Source organism: Oryza sativa, chromosome 12 (assembly GCF_034140825.1).
Source record: "Oryza sativa Japonica Group chromosome 12, ASM3414082v1".
Lineage (NCBI taxonomy): Eukaryota > Viridiplantae > Streptophyta > Magnoliopsida > Poales > Poaceae > Oryza > Oryza sativa.
Genome location: NC_089046.1, coordinates 927,694 through 952,521, shown reverse-complemented (window position 1 = coordinate 952,521; position 24,828 = coordinate 927,694). Strand labels below are relative to the sequence as shown.

Here is a 24,828-nt window from a genome sequence, read left to right as displayed (position 1 = left end):
GTGGGAACACGTGGCAGTGTTGCAGGGGAGACGTGGTGGGGCCCAAGGGGAGCATGTGCGCACGTGGTGGTTGGGGGGGAGCGTCCGATTTTCTCCCCCTCCCCCGGGCGACCGAGGCGAGATCTTATTGTAAAGATTTAATTGAAACGAATACACCGAAATAAATGGATCATAGACTGAATGAGTAGTTTTGGAGAAAAATGATTTTAAAGATTACAACTTACATATGCATATATACTTGCACAAAAGTTATGCGTATATGTATCCTGAGTTCCTGACATGACAAAGAGATGAGGAGGCATTAGCATGATGAGGCGTCCAAAGTTTCTTCCGTGATCGGACGCTAGATGGGAAGTATTTCCGGCATTCTCGAACTATCGTACCAGTTTCAACCCGTGGGAGAGGGTTGGCCGCCAGCTCCGATGCTAGCGCGTATGCGCCAGATAGCAGCGCCCGATATTTTCTTTCCGGGGCGTGGGCGGAATCATTCAATCATCGATTTCTTCCCCAAACCTAGCCTCCTCCACTGCTCCCAACCTGCCTTCCGTCGCCGCCGCCTACCCTCGACTACTGATCTACCTTTCTCCGTCGGCGGCCGCGGGTGCCCAGCGCAACCGCACCCTCTCCTCTCCAGCAGCGGCGACCCCTCGCCTCATACCCTTTCCTGGGCAAGGCCGGGAGGGGATCAATCTAGGGTTTCCGCCGCCGCCGGTTCCCCGGACGTTGCTGCATGACGATGGAAGATGGAAGCTGTCCTTCACCAGTCACCCCCAGCGAAGCCGAAGCTGGAGCCGAAGATTACGAATCTTGGACACTGAAGCAGAAGATTGAGGATCTCGTCAACTGTGATCCTATCCATGGTATCGTGCCAAAAAATCCTAAATATAAAGCATATTTCGAGGAAAAGTTCCAGGTACGTACGTACATATTTTCTTCGATCCATCATCCATGGATGCAAAACTAATTAATTAATTTTGACCTCACCAGCTAGCATATATTTTTTTTATTGTATGCAATCGATCGATGAATCAAGTGGTATCATATCTATTGCTATTGTAGGAGAAGTTAAGTAAGTACGTCCGTGTTGTATTGCCGAAACTTCGTCCAGCAATTCAGAAGGATAGCGTCAAGCAATTCTTTCAAGTCTACAATTGTTGGTCAGGTTTCATGGGACGGGGAAACTTCCTTTTACCTGATATCCTCACCAACATGGCCAACGAGAACGCTCTGCGTTGTGCCAGGGTCGCACTCCAGGGCACCTCTCCTCTGTTGCGTCGCCGCCGCGCTGACCCCAACACCCGCCACCGCTATGGCTTCGCCCCCCTACACATGGCTGCCGAGAACTTCAGCGTCGACATGGTCAAACTCCTCTTCCGTTACGGCGCATCGGCGAACATCTGCACCAAGGGCGAGTATGTCATTGAGGGCCTCCTCCCTCTCCATGTTGCTGTCGAGAATGCCAGCATGCACAAGTACATTGAGGATCATTGGGCTCATGGGGACCATATCATCAACCTCATCTTCCTCCTTTGTCTTCCTGAGATGGTTTCTTCATTCAATTCCTATCCCTATTATATTACTGCCAGAGCATTTAGCCTATTTCAAATACTAGCTTGGACCAATAATTAATTTCAGCCACCACTGACATGCAGAAAATGTTCTTGGACACGACTAGATTAATTGCCAAACAGACAGATAACATTGTCGACGAGGTATGGAATTACATTCGTGAAGAAAAGCATGTCCAGGCAGCAATTTTGCTGCTGGCTGCTCAAAAGCAGCTCCGTGGCCGCCTTAACAACAGCAGTGGCAAAGCCTCTCTGAACGGGTTTGATATTGTTAAAAGCCACATTGATGATGCTCTTAACACCATACATCTTGAGGGGTTAAATATGGTTAAGGAGGGAAAGAATGGCAGGGCACTAAAGAGATTGAAAGACAAGAAGGAAGCCCTTCTTACAGCACTTGTACTAGTTGGCATTGTTCACAAAGCCGGTGAAGCTCTTGAGGGATACATTCAAACTCATTCACAGGTAATTGCTGAAATTTCCCCATTGTTACCATTGCTTTCTGATACCTGTGGGTTTTGATTTTTCCAGTTTCGTTTTCTTTAAATTTGTGTGATGCTTACTTCCCATGACTTTGATCTACTAGTGACTCATTTTCTTTAAATTTGTGTGATGCTTACTTCCATGATTTTGATATACTAGTGAAACCTCGAATTACCCTTGTTTTAGAAAGCTGTGGTGGGTGTGGATCGCTTTTCTTTTTCTTTTTGGTGATATGTAAACAGTTGGAGGAGCTCCTGCTGCATTGTATCAACTAGTCACATCCATATTATAAAAAGGAGTTAAAAAGAACTGGACCCATGCAGTTAATGGCATCTTTTAGCCTCCATTTTCATGTAAATCCAAGAGGCTGAATAGCAGGCCCAGCATAGTGGTAGTATACTGCTAGGTTCAGGTCTAATGCATGAGTCAAAAATATATGGAAACATGGGAGTAGATGCAGTGTGTTCTTAATGCGAAGCAAGGTGGCCCACCATCTTTTAGATGCCTACGAGTTTAATGCATAAGTCAAGGTGACACCTTACATCTAAATCTATACAATGTTGCCAACTTCTGTATTACACACATGCTTACCAATTATTGAGCCCATGTACCATTCGTTTCCCCTTTCTAAAGAAGATCTAAGAGGAGGGGAAGAGGTCCTCTTCAGTCTCAGCAGCAGAATGCAAGAAGGGAAAAAAGGACATGTATCCTGTCCAAAGAGGCAGAGCAAAGCGCAAGAAAAAGAACATAGATGAGGGAAGAGGTGCCCTTTCCAAACTAGCAGAGCAAAGCATAGAACAAGAAACAGAGCAGAGAAGAGGGAAGAACAAGTACCTGTCCTGTGCGACGGTTGACAGCTGGGGAAGTGGAGAGCATGAAGGAGAAGCAGACCCGTCGGAGAAATAGGGGCGTTAGGAAGGCAGGCTGGTCCTCTGCATCTCCCCCTTCTCCTTTTCTATCTCTAGGCCACTAGCACCCCTCACACACCAGCCTTTCGACTGTGCACGCCACACTTGCTCTCCCCACATGTGCGTACCCCCATGGCACTTGCGGAAGGCTAAGCGAGCAATATGCTCTCTTCCACTGGTGCTTGGGCGCGAAAGGCGATGCCTTTACGACACTTTAAAAACCAAGAATTGATATTTGCATGAACTATAGAAGAGCATAGGGGTCCATTGAAGGTAAGTTTATCTTTTTGGGATCAGGAACATATAAAATTTGTAGGGAAGATCAATTGTTCTTAAGTATGGTTTGAGAATAAAAATATAATAGCACCCTCCCTTGGATTGGGCTACCTTTTAAAGTGGGACCCCATGTAAGTTTAGCAAAGCAAGTTTTTTAGCTTGGAAACTGAGTCTTTGAGTTTTTGTAAATATTTTCAATTTTATTCATGAATATATGCGTATTCAGCAATTTTAATTATGACTCCATATATATTCAGCTTCTATTCTTTTTTTTTTTTAAGTTGAGGGCTAACATAATGGGTAAGATGAGCAAGAAGGTGCGTAGTTGTTATGTGGGAGATCATGAGGCTAATAAAGGGAATAGCACTTAGATTATGTCAAGGTAACCTGCAAAAGGGTAGAGATGAATAGATGATAGTGTTAAGGGTGATGGTGGTTTGTCTTTAGCCCCATTGGAGTGGAAACCTGATATTGGATATGCTGCCCTTGTTAATAATATATGTTTGAGTGGAAGTTTATATATTCTTTCTCTAACCATGACTATGACTAGGAATCATCATATTGTTCTCTCAACAAGTCTTTCATATTTTAATTGAATTCAAGCTCTAAGAAATGAACGAAACAAAAGCTGGACTACCCTGAAGCAACTTCTCATAATGACCCAAATTACATGACCAGAAGGCCTGCATTATGGAAGCTTTTGTTGGTGCTGACCAGTTCTTTTTCTTCCTCATTTATTTCTTCTATTCCTCACCTGGCATGTTCATGTAAAACGCAAAACACATGTCGGATTGTTATTTTCTTTCTTATTTATTTGCTTTATTCTACGTGCATGTTAAAGTTTAGTGAGAATGCATGTGTCAAAAATTGTGACCCTCTTTCACCCCACGTCTCTATGCACACGAAGAGTGGGTTCTAATATTTTCTGTTCAACTTTACTTGGGTCTGTTTCGAAGGCCCGCCATTTCACAGCATCCATATATGCCATCATGCCACAATGAATATATCAATAAATTTAAAAAGTGGATGCTTGAAAAGAAAGATTAACCTGAACAATCATGGTATTACCATCATGCCACAACTTAGTTGGCAGTGACGATACATGTTCACATGGTACCTATCATAGGAGAATAATAGTTTAAGCGTTAAGCCTCCACCTTCTCACATCAAGCCTAGCAGAGAAAAGGCCTTGGCTTTTGGTGTCACTTAAGATTCGTTTATCATTAGGCAACCTTCTATAGTTTGTCTTTACTACTTTTTTATTTGTAGTAGGAAAAGTGAAAAATTCTCTGCTGGGGTCCATGGCAATGAAACTGCAAATTCCATGCAACTATCTATACCCCCAGAGTGTAGAACATAACATTGTGACACCACAATATTCTAGAGTTGATTACCATAGAGCATCTGTATAGTTTAGACTGTTATACTTTCAATTCCAAAAAAGTGATCTGGTTTGTAGCAGGTGCAACGGTACCGAAAACAACTCTCACCTGCCAATATTCTGCTTTACACGTGTGCCGGCATAGTGCTGCCATACCACTGTTCTGTTGTGTAAGATCTGTTTTAATTTTCTTCTGCTGTTATACTGTAGTGTCGTCAAGTAATGTGCCATTGGTTCCAGACAAAAAGTATAAGTTGGGCAACTTGGTTGTTTGTTCATCTAGCCAAATGAGATGTTATTGACAAGGCCCTAGTGGGCTTTTTGGTGTTGTCTTGTTTGCGGTGAGCAAGGATGGCAAATAAATCCAAGCTTGGAATAGTAGAGTTGGTTGACTATGGCAGATTGGCAGCATGCCAAATCAATGACTTACTGATTCAACTCTTGACCACTTAGTATTTGTGTAGATGTAGTGCTTAAAACACCATTGTTGACTTTCAGATGGTCTGTACTGTTTGTCTCGAGAGATGATGTTATTGAAGGCTGTTATGTGTCTTGCAACCACCACCACCTGCAAGTTTAGATATCTGAATTCTCGTTTTGGAATAATATCCTTGAACATTTTGTAATGATACGTTTTAACAATTTTCTTGGTGAAATGTAGGTGCGCCATGACGAAATTGTTGAACATGTTTCATCAATTCTAAAAAGCAATGGCATTGCTCATTCTGGGGAAAGCATTGACACTGGAAAACTTGAATGGTTTGACATCTACTGGCTTTATATATATATTCAGTTCATGTTTTTGTGCATATAATTTATGCGTTGATTTATTTGTGTTTTGAAGCTACCAACATGGTGGGGGGATGTCGATTGGCAAGTCAGATTCACAAAGAGGTGTGTTTCATTTTGGTTGATCCTATTTCTTATTAAAATAAACTAGAAAGGAAAATAGCTGTGAAACTTTATTACGTGTCCACCCATTACAAAGTCATTTGCTGTGGTGAATGCACAACTTTGGAACATTGCAGAAAGCTTATGACTTGCATCCAGCGCAAAAGGGGGTGCAACCAGACTCTGTACACCAACCTCGGAACTATGCTTTCCATTTCATAAGCTGTCTCATGACCAATTTCATTGCTGATTACAGTGGGCTATGGGGAAACTATTGAAGCGGACAAGTCATCTTCTGATATAGGCGAAGTTAGTAAAATGGTAATGAGATACGCAATTAAATTTATTTGTTGAGTCTAATTCATGCTGATGAAATTAGTATGAAAACAAGATTGTTCCTCCAAATTTGCTCCTACTGACCCCTATCAATTAACAAGATATGGAAATATTTGATAACGTAATGCATAACCATCAATTGTTGCCTTATTGGTTAACAACAGAATGAATACTCACTACTTAAATCTGAGTGTTTTTATAATTTTGTTTATGCGTTCAGTTGCTAATTTTCTCATGTAAACAGATCCTGGGAAAGCAACCACCTAAAGGATCAGCCATACGCGAAGTGAGAGATATGTTCTTCCCATACTGGAAATCGGTGTTGTCTCGACGGTTGCAGCTAAAGATAGTTCCATCCTGTCAACTAAGCAGGAAGGACTTGCTAAGTGCTGAAGCGAGCACGAAGGGGACCAAGAGTATGGACCACCCGTGTAACCCAATCAAATCAATGGGAAATCTTGGTTCGATGGGCTGGCCCCCATTGTCAAGTGAGTCCAGAAGGATGCTTTATACTGTTGCTTCAATGTCCCGGAAGGTGTTTAAGCGCACTTGACTACAGAAAATCTTTGGCGGTATGCTTGTTGAAACACTTTTTTTTTCTATAATAAGCCTCTAGAATGTATTTTGGTCATAGATGAGAAGGGGAGAAAACAGCATATCCTGACTTCTTTCACTAGCAAATACTGAGTTACTAGTAGGATTTAGGACCCTCACATGATCAAACAACAAACATACTAAACATTGTTACAGGTTTCAAAACATATAATGAAGCCACATGTATAAACCAAACGGCCATTTCCAGCAGTTTTCTGTTTAACCTCACCACTAACAGTCGCATCAAGCAAGCAGCACTTTACCTTATCAATCATGATTTTCACTGCTCCGCTGCATTCGTCACATAAATGAAAATATTTAAGCACGGCACAACATCTCCCAGTTCTTGTCAAAGAAAAATGAACTAATATTGAGCAGCATTCAGATGATCCACATCATGAACCTGCAACAGACTCACTAGTTCAACCAGACACAGTTATCCATTTTAAGATTTACAAAAGGTACATGGTCACAGACCACAACTCCTAATTGTATATGACTAACCCACCTAAAAGGAAGACTGATTAAAGCTTACATATATAACTTATTAAACTGCCTCCTACTCCTTTAGCATCACTACCTACAAGTTTCAGTTAGCAAAGTTACCATATTGGCACAGGGCAACTGAAATTGGTAGCCAAAAACTGCCCCAAAATGTTGTTCCTGGGCAGATCAAAAGGGTGTCAAGATATCACTTATTCTCTTTAACGAATAAACACCTTGGACTGACTGAATCAAAGTCGAGCTTTCGACAAATGCTTGGGCTGAGCTGTACTGCTTTAAGAGGTCGCCTCAGTGGCGCATCTGGGCAGGTGTATGCAATGCTTGTAAGTAGAGGCTCTGAAGAAGAGGTCTCACAGCTTCCAAGTGAATTAGAACCTATCAGATCCTTTCCAGTCGTCTCTAGTGCTTGATTTGAGACAATCAGATCAATAAACATCTTGCAGATCCTTTCAAGAAACTGATCATCCTCCTCAGCATCATCGAATTCAAAACTTAACCTTTTAACAGGGTAATCACCTGAATCAAAACTTAGCTGCCTTCGCGGAGGAAGTTCTGGTGCCTTGATCACATTCTTCTTTGGTGCACAAGCTAACTCCTTTGGTCCTGGAGCAAAAGGATCAAAGATGCTTTCACGCGGTGTCTGACAGCCATACAAAGGATCTTCATCTGCAACATTTATTGAGCTAGATGATTCAATTGCTTCCTTCTCTAGTGTAATCACCTCAGCAACACCACTCTTGTTATTTTCATGATCACATACCATGCCAAGGGATCTTGTGTCCTTATTTTCGAAGGAAGATTGCACAGAAACTTCTTCATCCACACACTTTTCCAACTTTTTTACAACAGGGAAATCACAGTTTGAAACTAGCGAATTATCAGTAACATTCTTATCCACGCCTTGATCCATTTGGGAGTAATGTGGACTCAACCTCTCCTGTAACTTGCAAAATGAAAACCTACAATGAAATAAGGAATAGAAAATTTAAATACCACAAACTAACCAGGACATAACAGAAAATGATCACCGAAACAAACAAGGGACACCCAAGAAGAGTCCAAAAGGTTTCTAGGAGAAAATAAGGCAAAAAGGGTCATAGGAGAAACTAAAGCAAAATTAAGTGGTTATCGACAAAACACTAGCCCCAAATGTAACTGCAACTGCTATGAATGTAAAATGTGTTCTAAAAGACTATGCAAGGCGCCAAGGTAGTCGTCAGCCACTAATAAGCAGAACCCAGCTTCAACTCTTGTTAGAAGCCGAGTGAAATCACTGGCATCATCTGATCTAATATAACCGAAGCCGTTTTTGTCGATAACCGTTTTTTTGGCCACATTTCAAACTGTTCAACCATCACTCTGAGTCCAAGTATGTATACAACAATTATATATATTTCTTTACTTCTGCAAAAAGAAATCAATTAACCATCAACATCTATTTTATAAAGCACCGTCTAATTGTAAAATGGGAAAACTAAAAGGTAAAATGCTTTCTATGCATAGCTCCTTGGAAGACCTTCACCCACACTTTTTACCTACTATATATGTATCAAGGGTTTATATGCAGCTATGGCAGATACATAAAAGATTAAAAATATTCTCTATAGCCAGTGTTAAACTGAACACCATAGCGAAATACTCAAAGTTGCTATTAGTGGTACCAATCTAGAGTAATAGGCGCCCAAATGCCAAATATGTGTGGTCTCTACACCGAGACCTATTGTAGCCCTATTGGGTGTCTTGCCTGAGACAAATCTTGCGCGCGCCGCCGCTGAACAAAACCATAAACCTTGTCCGAGCGCTCTCTCGACGGCAGCGTGGTGCGGCTAAGAAGTTTGGATTTGATCCCTCACACTACAATCAAAGGAGACAAGTCTACAACAGATATCTAATGAAGCAAAATAGAGTTACTTACCAACAAAAGAAGAAATCAATCCAATCCAATCCAAGCCCGGGCGGATCTTCCAGTCCAACCCAATAGATGAGAAGGGGAGCAAACCGGATGCGTGTTCCTTGTTGGCGCACCTGGAAATCAGAATCACATGGCAAAAGAAGCAGATTTAGGGCTTTAAGAGGTGAGAAAAGCCGAAAAATCACAGGAAAAAGAGATAAAGCTCGCTAGAACCCTAACATGTGAAAAACCATAAAAAAATCCATACAAAGAAGAGGAGCTTTTTGGATCTGTGTGAGAGAAAGATTGAGAAGTAGAAATGGTTAAGAAAATGGGAAGAAAGAAAATACCTCGCAGCAGCTCTGGATTGGGGCGCGAGATTGGTTTGGGCGGCGCCGACCGGGATTGGGATGAGGCATCCCGCCGCCAAAACAATCCCCCCTATTAAAATAAAACAAAGTTTTCACAAAACACCCCATAGAATGTATTATTTGCTAATTCTATTCCTTTGTACAACATCCAGCGAGCTCAGCTGGACCACTGAGGAATATATGTGAAAAATAAAGAATCAGTGGGTTGAAGAGTAAAATGCACCAAAAGGAGGGAAAACTAATTTGGGCGGGCAACCTTGGCGCACGTGTAGCAATATAGCATATCCTTCCCGCGGAATAGGTGTGCCTATACATATCATCATTTAGGTGAAAAATGAGTTCTTTTTTAGGAAAAAAAATAATGGTTGTGATCACTCAGAAATCTATAGGTGCAAATAATCATAAACTGAGTGGGTTTGATGTGTATACTACGTTGAGGGCTTGAGGCCAGTTTGCAGGTTATCGAAGACCATAATGATTAAGAGACAGTTAATTTTCTATTTTTCTTGTTTACTGGAATTTATCTATTGCAAGCAAAATACCCAAGTTTCACGACGGGTGAAGATCACAATTATAACTTTACATACCTTGTTCCGCCATTTATCTCTTCGTATGAAACACGTCAATGAGGCCAAAGAATAAACATACGTTTGTTCTGTCATTTATCTCTTCATATGAAACACACAAGTGAGGTTAAAGAATAATCCTGTGAGATTTTGATACCTAATTCTACCAGTATAAAGAAGTTTATGTGAAATACATATAAACTCGAGGGCAGGCATAAAAATAATTGAATGAATAACTTTTCGTAATATTAACAAAATGAAAGGGTTAAAATGAAAGATTGACGATGAATCCGAGATATTTTATCATCTAATACACATAGATGGAATCCGTCCGGTGATGGTGGAGGCATTATCCAGCCTCTCTCATTGCAACTCGCGAGGGACGGTGGCGGTGCTCCCGTAGCCAACCAACCCCCTTGGGCACGATAGACGTCCTCCCTTAGCGCGTGGTAGCAGTGCTCACCTGGCCCTAGGCAGCGAGGGCAGCGGTGCTCCCCTGTCCTTAGTAGACGACAATGGTGACGCCAGCAGCCTCCATAGGCGGTGAGGACGGCAGTGCTCCCCGTCCTCCCTATTCGGCGATGGCAAGTGTATGAGGTGGCTTGCTAAGATACAAGTGTACTATACTTTCTTGTGTGTTATTGAGTTGTTCGAATTTTTGGTATTTTATTATGAAGTTCTCGTCTTCTACTATGGTGAAAAGCTCATATAACTGGATAGCGTTTGCAGCTTCATCTATTCTTGTTGCCGATTTTTGGTCATGTTCCTCCAATTTTGAAGGTTTTGGATTGGCAACCATGTGGACATGTTTGTTTTCCTCGAACTCTGAAGGTTTTAAGCTGGCCACGAACGAATTGGAAGCATTTGAGCCGGCCACGAATGGATTGGAAGCAGTAGCGGACATATTGCGCTTGCCGTGGGAACATTGCGGACTCTTCGCGATCCGGACGTACACGGGGAAGAAGGGAATCTGACAAAAATACATGCACGGGAACAAAAGCTAGACGACGGGCAAAAAAAATTCCTGGAAGCTTTAAGTATTTTTTATGCAGGTATAAATATCCTCATCAGGATTTTGATATATGTCATTTCCTTATTTCTGTTGTCAACATGTTTTTATTAGAATACACTTAAGCCAAATTACATGACGAATAGATGGAACTGTATCTATCATAGGCTATGCCTAGTGCTTCACCTAGGCGCCTTTTGCTCGCTCAAAACTATTGGTAGTGTAACTAGTTCAATTTCCACCTTATCTTCATCCACCTTTGCCAGTCCTCCTATGAAGTCCCCGTGAGTCTTCACACGTATCTACAAGTCTTCCTCCCCTCTCCTTAGCGTTCACCCATCTCCACCAGTCTTAGCCTATCTTGTTGGGTCTTTGTCTTTTTTCGTTGGTTTATGCCCATCTTGCTAGTGCAAAAACTTCCGAAAATGTATTGCACATAATTTCCTTAATAAATAGAGAATATTCGTGAGTAGTACGTAGTTATGGACTAGTTAAAACATAATAAGTTATTGCCTACAATATTATCACGAGTATACCATTCATTAGAAACTTCCAAATATTCCATTTGTCACAAACTTCCAAAATACACTCAAGCAAATATCCTTCAAAACAAATAAAAATATGCACATATCACCATTAGCTAGTTCAAATTGGTGAAGAAAAGTGTGACAAACGCTTTTTATCAGTTTTGTTTAGATAAATTGACACTAAAAATCGCTATCGACTACTAAACGAGAAAGTTATCAAATGAGATCCAAGAAATATGGGCAACATAGCACGAAGCGTTCACGGCATCTATGTTTCGAGGTCTTGATCCTTGCAGCCTTTGCTCTCGGCTCTGATCGGTAGATTTGGAATTGGGATGACTAGATGAGATAGGGTTAATGGAAATTTGGAAAGATTTAATTTCACCTCCTTTTCAATAATTACATAATCTTTTTAATAAAATAAATAGTTAAACGTATGTCTAAAAGTCAACAAATAAAACAAATGGCCAAACGTAAATAACCGTGCATAATACATAAATACTATTTCAATCGTAAACATAAACGAAGGGCAATGCACGTAGGTTTATCAGTCCATGAATGAATATTATATTAAAAAAATATATATAATGTCAGAAGTGGGATTTGAACCCACGCCCTCGTTAGAGGACCAGAACTTGAGTCTGGCGCCTTAGACCACTCGGCCATCCTGACCTCACAGTTTTTTTTCACCTGATGTTGTCTAAACCATTAATTGACAGACGAGAAGTAAAAGTTTCATTCCACAAATAAGTAACACTTCAATCGGTGTACAGAATTGCATACTGTAGAATATACTACTGTTTACACTCGAGTTGCAGCATTGTTGCAAACACATACCAAACAAATATAACAAGGGGAAAAGGGAAACATTTATATAACCTTCAAGAATCTCAAGTCAGAGCTCTCTAAAAATTAATGGAACACCTTTCCCAGGCTCGATGGTCAGTCTGAACGCAGGGCAATGCACATAGTTTGGAGAAAGCTTGAATTCAAACTTGGACAGCAGGAGTGACAGAACAACCTTGAGCTCAACCATGGCTAGATTCTGGCCGGCACATGTCCGGACCCCAACGCCGAAGGGCATGTACATATGAGGGGGTTTGCAGGCCCCTGCTATGCCGTTGGCGAACCTGTCCGGATCGAATTTGTCGGCACTAGGACCCCATACTGAAGGATCCCGGTGAGCCATCGCGATCGGGATCCAGATGTTAGTTCCTTTCGGTATGTCGATGCCGCCAAGTTTCATGTCATTCAGAGCTTCCCGGGCGACGAAGGAGGCTGGTGGGTACAATCGGAGTGTCTCCTGGATCACCATTGTCAGCTGCACAAGTATCAACAGCACACCATTGTTAGCTGTAATCTAATGAACGGATTGTTTTCATCTCTTCTGTTACTGGAAGAGGATGAGAGGACAAAACATACCTTTTTCAACTTCCGTAGAATGTCAAAATCTAGTGGTCTCCCTTGACAAATGTCAAGGGATTCCACCCGGGCACGGGACTGCCATTCATGGTGTGAAGCTAGAAGCATCAAACACCAAGCAGCCGTGGTCGAAGTTGTCTCATGCCCTGCGAAGTAGATGTTTTTGCAGTTGTCGACGATGAAATCCTCGGGCGTGCATGAAGCAAAGGGACCATCCTTAGAACCTTGAATAATGGAGTGCAGGAGATCCTTGTTTACTGAGGTCGATGAATCATGTTCATATTTCTTTGATATGTTTAAAATGAGGGTACGGATGCTACTATCCAGATTCCAGATCCCTCTATTGCTCCTTGTTGGTAAATACCTAGTCGGCCCAGCACAAAAATAAAGGAAAATCCTTAAATGATTAACCAATTACAATAAGATGATAAAACATGAGAAGCCACTTATTTTCATATAATTATTCTCATGCAATGGTATGGATTGGAAAATACATGTTATGATACTCTTGGATCTACTGTAGTATCTCACGGATTCTAGATAAAATATTATTTTTTAGGCCTTATATCCATTTAGAATGATATGTAGGAATTGCAGGTAGATCAGACCAAAATGGGACATGTAAGTTAGCCCAGACAAAATAGAAGCTGTATATTTCTCCAAAAGGTTATTCTGATACTGCTGCAAACCAAAACAGTAACACATTATCTGAATTATAGTGATTTCAGAAGTTGAATCTGGGCAGCTACTTGGGTATTGAAATCATTCAAACTAAGCATTATCTAAAAAAAGAGCTCAACAGAGGATTTTGAGCAGTTCAAAGACAGCATTCTTTTGAGTTTTAAATTGTCTCAAATTGAAATATGTGCCACAGTAGTACATGTGTAGTTTCTGAAATATACCTACTTCCAGGAACACCAATGAGCATACTTTGTTTTGCCATTGCTTTCTGAAGTTGTCGTATTTTTATGAAAATCTCCTTGCCTTCACTAAAGCTGCTTCCAAAACAAGCCCTTGATATGACATCAGCTGAAAAGGTTCTCAAGAACTCATCAACCACAATCTCTGCACTGCCTCCTCTGTCCTCAACTTCATTTTTCCATGAGTTCAACATTGACATTGCAGCCTCCATCATCAAATTCACCATTCCCTATGGATGTCATTTTAACAATAAATTGAGTTTTAGTATATGCTACATGTAGTGTACTAGAAAGTTGCTCCAAGAAAAATATTGTTTTTTGACAGAGAGATCCATGGCCCAATACAAGTGCCTGCAGATAATTACCTTAACCCTTTCCATGAATAGTTCAGGTGCAATCACTTTTCTCTGGTGTACCCATAGATCACCATTTGATGTCAGAATTCCCATACCAAGAAGAGCTCCACGCTCTTTTTGCAAGTAGCAAGGTTTTCCAAGATCCAAAGATTTGCAGTTGGCTAGCTCCTTCACCATGTTTGGATCAGTAACATTTAAAACTTGTATGCTTCCAGTGGAATACAGGTAGATGGAACCTAACACAACATCAATGTTTCAGGAACTTATCAGCTTTAATTTTAAATATGAAATGCACAAGGCATCCGTCGATGTTCTAAAAATAAATCTATTAGGACATGGTTACAGAACATACAACAAAAGAATTTACAGTAATTTAAATAGCTTATATGTAATGAGGGTAACAATGAGACTGGTCGACAAGATGAGACAGTATATGGTACACCATCAGAACGTATATGAAACCATGAGCTATCCATAAACAGGCCCCAATCAAAGAAATTATGTTTCGATGGTTGCAGAGCGAACTACCATCCAAAATACAAAGGTACCTAAAACTCTCTGAATTCAAGTTTGCATCACCCCAAAATAAAAACAATCCTGTTATGTGGGACAATAAAAAGAGAAATTTTAGAGAAAAAATAAGTCAATATCAAAACATTCCTCTTAACAAAATTCCAATGAATTACATTTAACATCGAATATAAAGATGAATTAATAAACTTTATTTTACTGAAACTATTATGCACTACAAGTTTCTTAACGTACCATAAACCCTGCTCCAGTGGAGGAAGTAAGGGAAAAGAGTTGCCACATAATTTGATGAAAACATGTCGGTACTCCCTGCTTCTTGTTCATGTGCTGACTTGGCCAATTGCTGGATTCTCCTCATCTCTGGTATGTTTCCAAAGAGAAAAGAAGGCTTGGGACCCCTCACTCCTTGGCTCCTCAGTTTCTGCCTCAACCGCTCTGGTCTTAGCCATAGAATGATATACACATAGGAGAACAGAAGGATACAGAGGATGATCGGAGGTAGAAGTGCTAGCCATTGCTGTGATGAGAATAGCTCCATTTTTGTGTGTACGTATCTGGGTGTGTGTGTGAGAGAAGAGGGAGACTACATGTTCATAGCATATCCATATACTGTATACTGCATATTTGCTGGGTGATCCATCTCCATGTGAAGCTTGGAGCTGAAAAGGACATAAAGCCGCAAAGAAGCGCCTCACTCACTCTGAGCAGTTAGCATGTAACGATCATACAACACTGCAAATTTACAACATAGAAAAGAAATCCAAGGTTAGTGGTAGGAAAACTTAATTTAACATGCATTTTTTTAAGGAAACCAGGGTCTGTTATGACCAAATTATTCACATGGCATAAAAAGGAACAATTTGGGGGTTTCATATATCTTCAACAGATTATGAGGTTGGGCAATAACCTTGTAGTAAAGAGCTTTCAACAAACAATAAATTAAGACTTTTCGGCATGATGTTGTATGATAGTTTAGCCCCATTAATTTGGCAAGAAATTGCACAAGATATAGACATATAGTAGCCTAGAGGCTGCTAGAATATAGAGAGATAACATCAATTGGTTGCTTGAATAAAAAACTACGGGCCTCTGCTAAGAGTAGAGGACTCAATTCATTCCCCACACAAGTTATTAAAGGAAGTGTTAGCCTGCACTAAGAAAATAAATGAGATGAGATGAGTGAGGGCACGCACCGTGGCATTTCGAGCTCAACAATTGGGCTCTGTGACTCTGCAGCTAGCAGCTCCATGCGAAGACCATGCTGATGAGTTGATTGATTACAAGTATCAGCGCGAGGGCGCGGAGGATGCAAAGAGGATGAGGAAACTGACTGATTAAGAAGAATCTGCGGTCCAGATAGATGCAGTCTCCAGAAACAGCCCTGTCTGTCTACTTGCTAAGTTTTGTCACTTTGTTAGACTCCCATCAATCAACGCTTGGACCCAAACGTCAGTGGCAAACCAGACAAATGCCTTTTTTTTTTTCATACAAAAGGGAGTGATGGCCTCTCTTACTTTTTCAACCCAAAAGAATGGATCGCAACAATGTTCTCCATCATAAAACCCTTTGATTGGGTTCAACGAGCTTAGAGTGCTTAACAACTTCATCTCAAAAAAGGAGCTTTATTATAACAAGCATTGCTGTCTGTGGCCAGCAATTATAACTGGAGCTGTCATGAATCGACTGGGTGGGTGTGAGTAACAGGGCTGCTAGCTCATGGCAGCTTTGTCACCATGAGTGGCAAGCCGAACCCGGGTTCAATGGTCAGCCTGAACGCCGGCGAGTGACGGTACCTCGGCGACGGCGAGAAGGCGAACTTTGTCAGCAGCCTGGCCAACACCACCTTCAGCTCCGCCATTGCCAGGTTCTGCCCGATGCACGTCCTGGGCCCGTGCCCGAACGGCACGTACATGTGCGCCGCCCTGCACGCCGCCGCCACGCCGTTCGCGAACCGGTCCGGCCGGAACTCGTCGGCGTCGGCGCCCCAGGCTTCCTTGTCCAGGTGCAGCATCAGCCTGGGCACCTGCACGATGGTGCCGCGAGGCACCTCGATGTTGCCAAGCTTCACGTCCGTCAGGGCCTCCTGCATCATCACCGACGCCGGCGGGTACAGCCGAAGCGTCTCCTGGATCACCATCGTCACCTGCATCATTTCGACATCGTTGTCATTCATCATCAGTAAACAGCCATTGTTAATTTCTACGATGAACAATGCGGTTTAAGATGTTAATTTCTCACAATCTTTAACCGGCGAAGGGCGTCCACGTCCAATGTCGACCTTCCCCGGCAAACCTCCATTGCCTCAGAGTGCGTGGCGAGTAGCATCAGGCACCAGATGGCGGTGACCGCCGTGCTCTCGTGACCTCCGAAGTAGATGGTCTTACAGTTTCCGACGATAAAGTCCTCAGCCTCTGCAGCGCTGCGACCATCCTGCGCACCATCAATGATGGCGTTGACAAGACTGTTGTGTGAGTCTTGGTAGTGGTGTTGTTCCTTTGCGACATCCAGGATCAGTAAGCGGACTTGTTCATCCAGCATCTGTATTTCTTGGTTGCTCTTGGTTGGCAGGTATTTCCTACAACAGCAATATAGCATGAACCATCTAAATTAGCATACCTGATCACTTATAGCTGTGATTGTGACATGTAAGTCTAGTTTATGCCATGCTTGAATTATAATACTTTAAGCATGTGCTGTTTGAAAACAGTTTACGGCGAGGTTTTCTACCTATTTGTCTCTACTGAATGACAGGACTTGTTACCTACTAATCTCAAATTAATAAGGAGTATACAAAAGACTATTTCTTGGTTAATATCATGATACACACGTGAAGGTTCTCATTTCATTGCAACTAATTTCATTGACTTACCACAGTGCAGACAGACCAACAAACGAATCTTGCTGAGCAATTACTTTTTGGAGCTGCCTAAGCTTGCAAAATATTTCTTCTCCTTTTGTGAAGCTACTCCCAAAGCAAGCCCTGGCAATTACATCTGCTGACAAGTTCCGCAAGTAATCATCGACAACTATTTCCCTACACCCTCCCACATCGTCAATCATATCCTCCCATGCTTCTAACACTGTAACAGTTGCATCCTCAATCAGCTGGATCATACCCTGCATGCATATATAAATAACAACTGCAATCACGCGTGATACGAGTTCTAGTTTTCAGTCCATGAAACCTACAAGCAATCACAATTTAATGGTACCTTAATCTTATCCATGAAGAACTCTGGTGCAATTATCTTCCTCTGATAGGCCCATTCATCACCATTCTCTGTAAATAAACCTCCTCCAAAGAGGGCCTTGCGAGATTTCTTTAGATAATTAGGCTTACCAAGCTCTGATGGTGTCCACCGGCCTATATCCTTCACCATATCTGGGTGAGAAACTTGTAGTATCTCCAGAGCTCCAGTTGAGTATAGAAACACTGGGCCTGGTCAAAATACACATGTAAATTAACTTCATTAAGAAGAACTCAACATGGACATTCCCTCAAATTTGACATGAATATAGGGAAAATGAGATGAAAAGCATAATCTATTCTAAGATTGAAATCATTTGTCAAACTTGCATTTTTCGGAGCAAAGGAAATGATAAATATGATTGTTATTGTATTAGAATTCTCACTACCAAAGTAGATCAGATCCTGCTTAATCTACAAGTAGTTGGGAAATTTTTAGTTATTCAACACAAAACTCGAGATAACATATAAAATGGGTGTATGAAAATTTTAATTGATGGTCAACTACTGAGTCCTTTATATGACTGTCAAGAGTTGAATGGCTATTATATTAAGCTGTAAAAGGGTCCCACAGTCTAAATAAACTATTCATCAATAATTATGATCCTGACAAACTTGTTTAATAATACTCAGTACTAGCATCTGAGCTTGTTTAGAGTCTGAAACAGAAACTTCGTAGGATGGTAAATAGCATCCAAAATGGACAAAATAAAATTACAAAACAAAGGATTAGATATATATTTAAAAATGTGTGATGGCACCATTTCGCTGAAAAGTGTCTGATCTGTTTATATAATTTGATATCCTACTAAAAGTTGAAAAACAGTAAAAAGAGGAGAGATTAAAAAAATTATGATTGCCCTCCAACTCCCTACTAAATGATCAATTCAGGCTTATAAACTAGATTTTAATAGCAAGGATACTTTGGGATCCTGCTTCTCCATGGTAATTCATTAATTCACTTCAACAGTTGTAGGTGACTAATTTTCTCCAAGACATGTCATTAATAAACTTCAGGATCCTATCATCAATCTGATCTACTCATGAGCCATGAACATATGAGTGCAAGAGCCAATCATGGACAAAGTCACAACACTAGCATATGCATACCATAAGTTTCCCGACAGAGGAGAAAGTGTGGGAAGAGGGTGGAGATGAAGTTGTTGGTGCCTTGCTTCTGTGAAAATTTGAGTTCTTGTCGGATTCTTTTGATCTCCTTTGTGTTGCCGTACAGAAAAGTAGGCTTGGGACCCCTTATGCCTTGCCTCCTCAACTTCTTCCTTATCTTCACAGCCCTCAGCCATAGGATGTTGCACAAGTAGAACAGAGCTAAGCTAAGAAGTATGACAAGAACAACAATGAGTGCAAGCAATTTCTCCATGAAGCATAGGGAACCAGAGAAGCAAAGTATTTCTGTCAAATCTTCAGTACATTAGGTCTTTCGTGCGCTAGCTTTATATATTTGTTTAACACCTCAAGCATGTGAATTCTTTTGTTTGACCTTTTCTTCAACAACTGATTGTTTTGTAGGTTGCTTTCACATCTTGGGATCAACTTACAATCAGTTAGACCTTCCAGTTCATGATGAGGTGAATTCAACAGACTAAATTACTGCAAGAAAATCATTTTGATCCCCTGTTTTACCTGATGACGATCTAAGAACCAGCCTTAAGTTCTGTGCTAGCATACTGCATTATGCACAACCTACTTTAGCTACCAGAAGCATTTCATGAGAGAAACAATATACCAAGAATTAACATATAGAAAAAAATTGAGAGGCACAAACCAATGAAGCCTAGACGTGAGCTTCAAACAAGAGACGAATTACCTCTCCACTGGACACTGGGTAGAATTCTGACAGAAGCACTGAACGCAAATGGAGTCTTCTCTTCCATGGTGATTTTTAAATGTGGCAACAACAGAAGGAAGCATAGGACATCCAATGACACATATATGTTAAACAAATAGCAAGTATCAATACACACTTTGCTTGACTGAGCAAAGTAGCAGAAGAAAGTAGGCATGTGAATTCTTTTACAACCGGTGGCATGTGAATTCTTTTACAACACTCCGACCGGTAACTGCAGCAACTACAACGTTTGAAAATTTTAAAATAAAACTATTCTAAAGAAACAATCACACACCACCATATAGTCATTTTGTTATCAGATGTACCAACGGAACATTCTAGAACATAGACCACCAACTCTTTTTGGTGTCCACATGTACTTCAGTGGCACTTGGGGATCTACAGTACAGTTGCCTTCTACCACTCCTAGCGGGATTTGTAAAGCATAAAACTAGAGCGAAACCGATGAGGCTTACAACTGGAGCAGCAGCAATAAAAAGCCATCCACTGCGCCTGCGTGCACTGTTTGGTTGCTCATCAACACGAACATTGTGTTCACTTGTATTAGTCTCTTCGATCACACCAGCAGCCATCTGACGAGTTACCTGGACCTCTTGTTCATCAGAAATTTCTTCCACAACCTGAATGTCTCTTACATTGGTTGTGGCTTGCTTGGACCTTTCATACTCTGCATCATCTGTAGGAAGCTCATATCGGCAGACAGGACATGTATTTCTAGAACTAAGCCATGGCAAGATGCACGATGAATGATAAAGATGCATGCATGGTAGCTGTTTTGCTCTAGCTCTGGTAGGAATTGGGTCTTTGCAGACTGGACAAATAACATCACCATTTGTCTGATGGCTTGCAGAGATAATCACGGAGGGGAGATTTTCAATAAAGGATGTCGCTGCTGGTGGAGCTCCTCTTCTGGAATCGTTGTCCTCAGCAAATTGCTCAAGGAGCATCTCAAACTGCCTTGCATCAACATAGTCATCTGGATTCCCGACAAAAGTTGTCCTCATTTCTGGCTCTTCCATGTCATCTAGCAAGTTGGTCACATTTGCTCTTTGACGTACACTCACACTCCAATTCCATACACCATCTTCAGATTCGTCCTCACTCAATCCACTTAGCTGAATATCATGTGATTGCTGCTGGTGCTGGGTCATGGTGTTGACTATTTCATCAAAACCAGACTCTTCCACATCTTCCTGGTCATCTGAATCCCACTGATCCAGTCTAGCATTCATGGGATCAATATCAGTATCTGTGTTCATGTAGCTGTCATTGTCAAGTTGAATGGAAATCCTCCTCCTTGTCATCACGCTATGTTCCTCTATGGAGGTATCTGAATCTCCACCATAGTCACCAAGACTGATGGCAGATTCAATTTCACCAAACACAGAATCAACATAATTAAGGCCATCGCTCTCATCATCTGAAGCATGCCATCTTTGAGATTGGCTTGGTGTTGAATTAAACGATGCATGTTGCGGCGCGACCGACGAAGAATCAATATCCGTTTCACGACCTTGTCTTCTTGCTAAGTCGATCAGCTGAGAAAACTCCTGCAAGAATGCGTCCTCCAGGAAATCAATGCTTGCAGTCCTGGATATCTGCCTCCTCCGTGTGTTCTGCCGATAAGTGCTGGTTATTTCATCTCTTTCATCATCATTGAGTACTGTCATCTTGCAGTCCCTGCATATGGCTAAAGCTTCAAAGGTATCGGTCACCTGAGCATCCAAAGTAAACGGCCTTGTGCAAACTAGGCACTGAACATCTGGTTGGCTGGCAACTGGATGACAGTCGCTCGCGTGTGTTCGATGGTCAGACATGGATATCCTGATGAACTGAACAGGGCACACTGAATTTGGTCAGCAGTTCGCTATTGGACAAAGTAGACCTGCGGAACAAAACATAAAAAAAGAAAGAAAGAATGTGATTAGCGCCAGTTCTGCAGTGAAGTAGTAGCAAAATGCTTATAGGATATATGCTCAACAAGACGAATACCATTACCAGCTAGAGATTGCGGAGAAGAAGTGATGAGAGATCGCAGCGCGAAACAACGGGACCCCCGCCTTGTCAATTAAGCGCTACTGCAGCAGAGCAGAGGAAGCATCCCCCTCATTTGAATTTGAATCAAGAGAAATTGAAGAGTTGAGGTATACTAGTCGGGGATGGCAGTAGATTTGATGGGGGAGGCCTAAACTAGGGCTGGTGGTGGTGGGCAGGAGGAACCAACTGCCATATGCAGAGACCGATTGACGACAATCTTGAGTGGAATCAATCAGTGGAGCAACACCAAATATGGATTTTGAGGGGGGTTTGAAGATGGGGATTATTGGAGGTTGAGGTAAGAGGAGGTAGGGAGACGAAGAAGACGACGAGAGGGAAGGGGAAAGGGAAAGCCGGCTGCCTCTGCCAAGTGTGGCCCACCAGTCAGTGCACACGGTGAATTTAGAGCCCTCGTAAGCCAAAGCTAAATCCAAAATTTAAATATTGCCGTTAAAGTTGCTAAAACACACACACACACACACACACACACACACACACACACACACACACACACACAGATATATATATATATATATATATATATATATATATATATATATATATATATATATATATATAAATAAGTTTTACTTGGAGGAGATTCACGACCACACATCCGTCACAACGACCCTCGACGACAAAGCAACTATTGCCCCGCTAAGCTCCAACTCCCGCCATGGCACCTTGGTGTGGCGGATGGCGAGCCAGCGCCAGATCGGTGGTTCAATGAGTTCCCTCATCACCTGTCGTCGCCACGCTTCTATTAGTTCCTCTCTAATCATGAAAACGAGAGTGGCCACGACAAGGAAGATAGAGCGAAAGACGACCGCAACAAGGAGGATCGCTCCGACAATGGCCGTAGGAGCCACGGGATGGATGTCCGCGAAGGCGACCGTTGCGGCCGTGATAATGAGAGCTGCAGCGACCTGTTGAAGCAGTACAACAAAGACCATCCTTTTATGGGCTAGTGTCACGCCCAGAAATTTAGCCTAAATTTTCAGACTATTTTGTGTATTAAATCTCTGTCCAGGACCAGCCAGGGTACACAAAATGACAAGTAATAAACAGTTCCAAACGTAAATAAAGCGTAAAATACTTACAGGAGAGGCACTTAGTCCTCACACCGAAACAAAAGCAGCGGCAGCGGAAAAGACGATCCTAGCGGGGCTTCAGCTCCACTCCACAGGCAAAACTCAACTGGGGTCTGAGCCTTGGTCCTCTAACTTCGTCTTCAGCTCAGAAGCACTACACTTCTGAAAAGGGGGAATAATAGCAAGACTGAGTACAACCACCATACTCAGCAAGCCACACCAACGATGCAGACGTGCAATGGGACACAAGGACGGTTTGTGGCTATTTGCATAAAGGCTGTTGTAAAACATTTTATTGAGCAAAACAATAAAACTGTTGAGTAATTAAAGTAACATTAAATCTCCACTGATCAATGCTACACCACGTTGAACAGGCCCAACCAACCCACCTGAACTACAGTGCATTGAGTCGATTTATTAAGGTGGGACTAATCACGGTGAATAACCACGGGCACGGCTATTCGAATAGTTTTACTCTGATCAGAGGTGTACAACTGTACCCACAAGACACAGCCCCACGACACGTTTCCGTGCGCCGACATGCCACCACGACATACCGGAAAGAGGCCGTGACAGGACCCTTCGCATAACTCCCTCTAGCCAAGCACACCACACCTCAGGTTTCACCCCCACTCCTCGCAAGGCAGCGGGCAGTCCCCTCTCGTGCCTAGGTGAATCCGGAAGCTGCATAGGCCGTCGCAGGGCCCATCCAAACTCCATCACGCCCACCCTTGCCTGGATGCGTCAGCTAGAGGAAAGCTACACTACAAGCCCAGCCGTTGCCCACGCTGGCTTGTGGTAAGCACGATAAATTCTTCCAGGGTTTCCCGCGAACCGGTCCTTAATTGCCATGGGCACGACTAGCAAAACCATGCACCCACAGCCCACCATGAAGTCACATTTTAGTTGGATAATTACGACGATGAAGCATGGCCAGATGTCTCGAGCACGCAGCTCATTCTGATACTAAAAAGGTCTAATATTGTAATTATCCCATCAACTAAGCTAGTGGTAATTAAGAATGGCTAAGCATATAGCTCTAGCTAGGTCACATAAGTAACATGACCTAGTCGATTTATTACCCAAGGTTGACAAAGGACATATATCAAGTAAATATGGCACAAGCAAGCAGATAGGTAATACCCGGATCCCATGTAATTAGCAAAACATGCATATTTATTTGCAAACGGTAAAAACATTTATAAATTGGGATCAACATGCTAAAGGGGAATGCGTGACTTGCCTTGCGCGACCGCGGACTTCCGAAACGACGGATTCTACACGCTGGCACGCAAAATGAGGAAAAACTCTAATAAAAACCAAGAAAACAGTACATAAAAAGTAAACAAACATGTAGATCTCAATTTTAGATGAATTTTGCAAGTTAAATGGCTCAATTCGGAGTTCTAATGAATTAGATATGAATTTTAGAAGTTTTGAGCCATTTAAATGAATTTCTAGAATTATTAACGAATTATTGCGCAATTATTAAATATTTTTCCAAAGGAAATGATAAGCGCTGACGTCAACAAGGGGAAGGGCGCCGACAGGTGGGCCCCACATGGCAGTGACTCTGGGAGGGCGGTCCACGGCGGACCGGGTCCACAGACCGGGGAGGAGCGGCGCACCACGTGGTGCACACGTGGCGCCGACGCGGCGCACACGCAGCGACCACGCGGCGGCCACACGGCAGCCGAACCGATGGCCCCGATCTACCCGGTAGATCGGACGGCGGCGGGAGCTCGCGGCCGGCGTGCGCGGGCACGGCGCAAACCGGCCCGGCGGCCATGGCGCACGACGGCACGGCGCGCATGCGGCAGCGGCGCGAGACGGCGGCCGGCGACGGAGAGCGGCGGCGTCGCGGCGAAGCGGCGGCTACGCGGCTAAGCAGCGGCGCGACGGCTAAACGGTGCGGGAGAGAGAGAGGAAGAGGAGGAGAGGCATCACCGACGACGATCGATGACGGCGAGCGACGGAGGACGATGGCGACGGCGGGACGAGCTCCGGAACCTCCTAACGAACAAAAGGAGAGGGGTTAGAGGGAGAGAG

The 24,828-nt window shown here is 42.6% G+C and overlaps 5 protein-coding genes and 1 non-coding gene across 16 annotated transcripts; 1 reads left to right on the top strand and 5 right to left on the bottom strand.

The window, feature by feature from the left end:
• Nucleotides 1-490: 490 nt before the first annotated feature.
• On the top strand, nucleotides 491-21,588 carry LOC4351344 (uncharacterized). Of its 11 annotated transcripts, none has more exons than XR_001542101.3 (10): nucleotides 491-913; nucleotides 1,060-1,545; nucleotides 1,653-2,033; nucleotides 5,278-5,375; nucleotides 5,461-5,510; nucleotides 5,764-5,828; nucleotides 6,088-6,415; nucleotides 10,499-10,821; nucleotides 19,312-19,370; nucleotides 20,502-21,588. XR_001542101.3 is itself a non-coding variant. In XM_066306357.1 (9 exons), the coding sequence occupies exons 1-8, from the start codon at nucleotides 731-733 to the stop codon at nucleotides 6,394-6,396; spliced, it is 1,488 nt and encodes a 495-aa protein (XP_066162454.1). In that variant the 5' UTR covers nucleotides 491-730; the 3' UTR covers nucleotides 6,397-6,415; nucleotides 10,550-11,017. The 11 variants fall into 11 exon arrangements, 7 of the variants coding, with proteins under 7 accessions (XP_066162454.1, XP_015619744.1, XP_015619742.1 ...); XR_010738481.1 differs by lacking the exon at nucleotides 10,499-10,821 and having other exon boundaries at nucleotides 1,060-1,157; nucleotides 1,242-1,545; nucleotides 20,502-20,649; XR_003239984.2 differs by having other exon boundaries at nucleotides 10,550-10,821; nucleotides 20,502-20,649.
• On the bottom strand, nucleotides 6,406-9,556 carry LOC107278414 (unknown protein 1). Its single transcript, XM_066306358.1, has one exon. The coding sequence runs from the start codon at nucleotides 7,849-7,851 to the stop codon at nucleotides 7,129-7,131; it is 723 nt and encodes a 240-aa protein (XP_066162455.1). The 5' UTR covers nucleotides 7,852-9,556; the 3' UTR covers nucleotides 6,406-7,128.
• TRNAL-CAA (transfer RNA leucine (anticodon CAA)) lies at nucleotides 11,894-11,977 on the bottom strand. Its single transcript has one exon. It is a non-coding gene; the product is annotated as a tRNA-Leu (tRNA).
• On the bottom strand, nucleotides 12,020-15,880 carry LOC4351346 (cytochrome P450 714C2-like). Its single transcript, NM_001423304.1, has 6 exons — nucleotides 15,728-15,880; nucleotides 14,769-15,266; nucleotides 14,013-14,239; nucleotides 13,630-13,877; nucleotides 12,728-13,091; nucleotides 12,020-12,626 (listed from the first exon to the last, which is right to left on the bottom strand). Exons 2-6 carry the CDS (start codon nucleotides 15,070-15,072, stop codon nucleotides 12,201-12,203), a joined length of 1,569 nt encoding a protein of 522 aa, NP_001410233.1. The 5' UTR covers nucleotides 15,073-15,266; nucleotides 15,728-15,880; the 3' UTR covers nucleotides 12,020-12,200.
• Nucleotides 15,989-19,299, bottom strand: LOC4351345 (cytochrome P450 714C1-like). Its single transcript, NM_001423302.1, has 5 exons — nucleotides 18,892-19,299; nucleotides 17,747-17,973; nucleotides 17,404-17,651; nucleotides 16,773-17,109; nucleotides 15,989-16,677 (listed from the first exon to the last, which is right to left on the bottom strand). The coding sequence occupies exons 1-5, from the start codon at nucleotides 19,160-19,162 to the stop codon at nucleotides 16,249-16,251; spliced, it is 1,512 nt and encodes a 503-aa protein (NP_001410231.1). The 5' UTR covers nucleotides 19,163-19,299; the 3' UTR covers nucleotides 15,989-16,248.
• On the bottom strand, nucleotides 19,715-22,062 carry LOC4351343 (uncharacterized). Its single transcript, XM_015764263.3, has 2 exons — nucleotides 21,650-22,062; nucleotides 19,715-21,536 (listed from the first exon to the last, which is right to left on the bottom strand). Exon 2 carries the CDS (start codon nucleotides 21,466-21,468, stop codon nucleotides 19,969-19,971), a length of 1,500 nt encoding a protein of 499 aa, XP_015619749.1. The 5' UTR covers nucleotides 21,469-21,536; nucleotides 21,650-22,062; the 3' UTR covers nucleotides 19,715-19,968.
• Between the last annotated feature and the right edge of the window lie 2,766 nt (nucleotides 22,063-24,828).

What these genes read in the sequence shown, in the direction of transcription:
- LOC4351344 (XM_015764258.3), top strand. Translation starts at nt 731, where the DNA reads ATGACGATGGAAGATGGAAGCTGTCCTTCACCAGTCACCCCCAGCGAA. An exon ending in ACATTCAAACTCATTCACAG is followed by an intron (nt 2,034 to 5,277) that starts GTAATTGCTGAA and finishes GGTGAAATGTAG; the next exon opens with GTGCGCCATGACGAAATTGT. An exon ending in GACACTGGAAAACTTGAATG is followed by an intron (nt 5,376 to 5,460) that starts GTTTGACATCTA and finishes TGTGTTTTGAAG; the next exon opens with CTACCAACATGGTGGGGGGA.
- LOC107278414 (XM_066306358.1), bottom strand. Translation starts at nt 7,851, where the DNA reads ATGGATCAAGGCGTGGATAAGAATGTTACTGATAATTCGCTAGTTTCA.
- LOC4351346 (NM_001423304.1), bottom strand. Translation starts at nt 15,072, where the DNA reads ATGGAGCTATTCTCATCACAGCAATGGCTAGCACTTCTACCTCCGATC. An exon ending in CCACTGGAGCAGGGTTTATG is followed by an intron (nt 14,240 to 14,768) that starts GTACGTTAAGAA and finishes ATGTTGTGTTAG; the next exon opens with GTTCCATCTACCTGTATTCC. An exon ending in TATTCATGGAAAGGGTTAAG is followed by an intron (nt 13,878 to 14,012) that starts GTAATTATCTGC and finishes TGACATCCATAG; the next exon opens with GGAATGGTGAATTTGATGAT.
- LOC4351345 (NM_001423302.1), bottom strand. Translation starts at nt 19,162, where the DNA reads ATGGAGAAATTGCTTGCACTCATTGTTGTTCTTGTCATACTTCTTAGC. An exon ending in CCTCTGTCGGGAAACTTATG is followed by an intron (nt 17,974 to 18,891) that starts GTATGCATATGC and finishes TATTTTGACCAG; the next exon opens with GCCCAGTGTTTCTATACTCA. An exon ending in CCCTTCGCCGGTTAAAGATT is followed by an intron (nt 16,678 to 16,772) that starts GTGAGAAATTAA and finishes GAAATGATGCAG; the next exon opens with GTGACGATGGTGATCCAGGA.
- LOC4351343 (XM_015764263.3), bottom strand. Translation starts at nt 21,468, where the DNA reads ATGTCTGACCATCGAACACACGCGAGCGACTGTCATCCAGTTGCCAGC.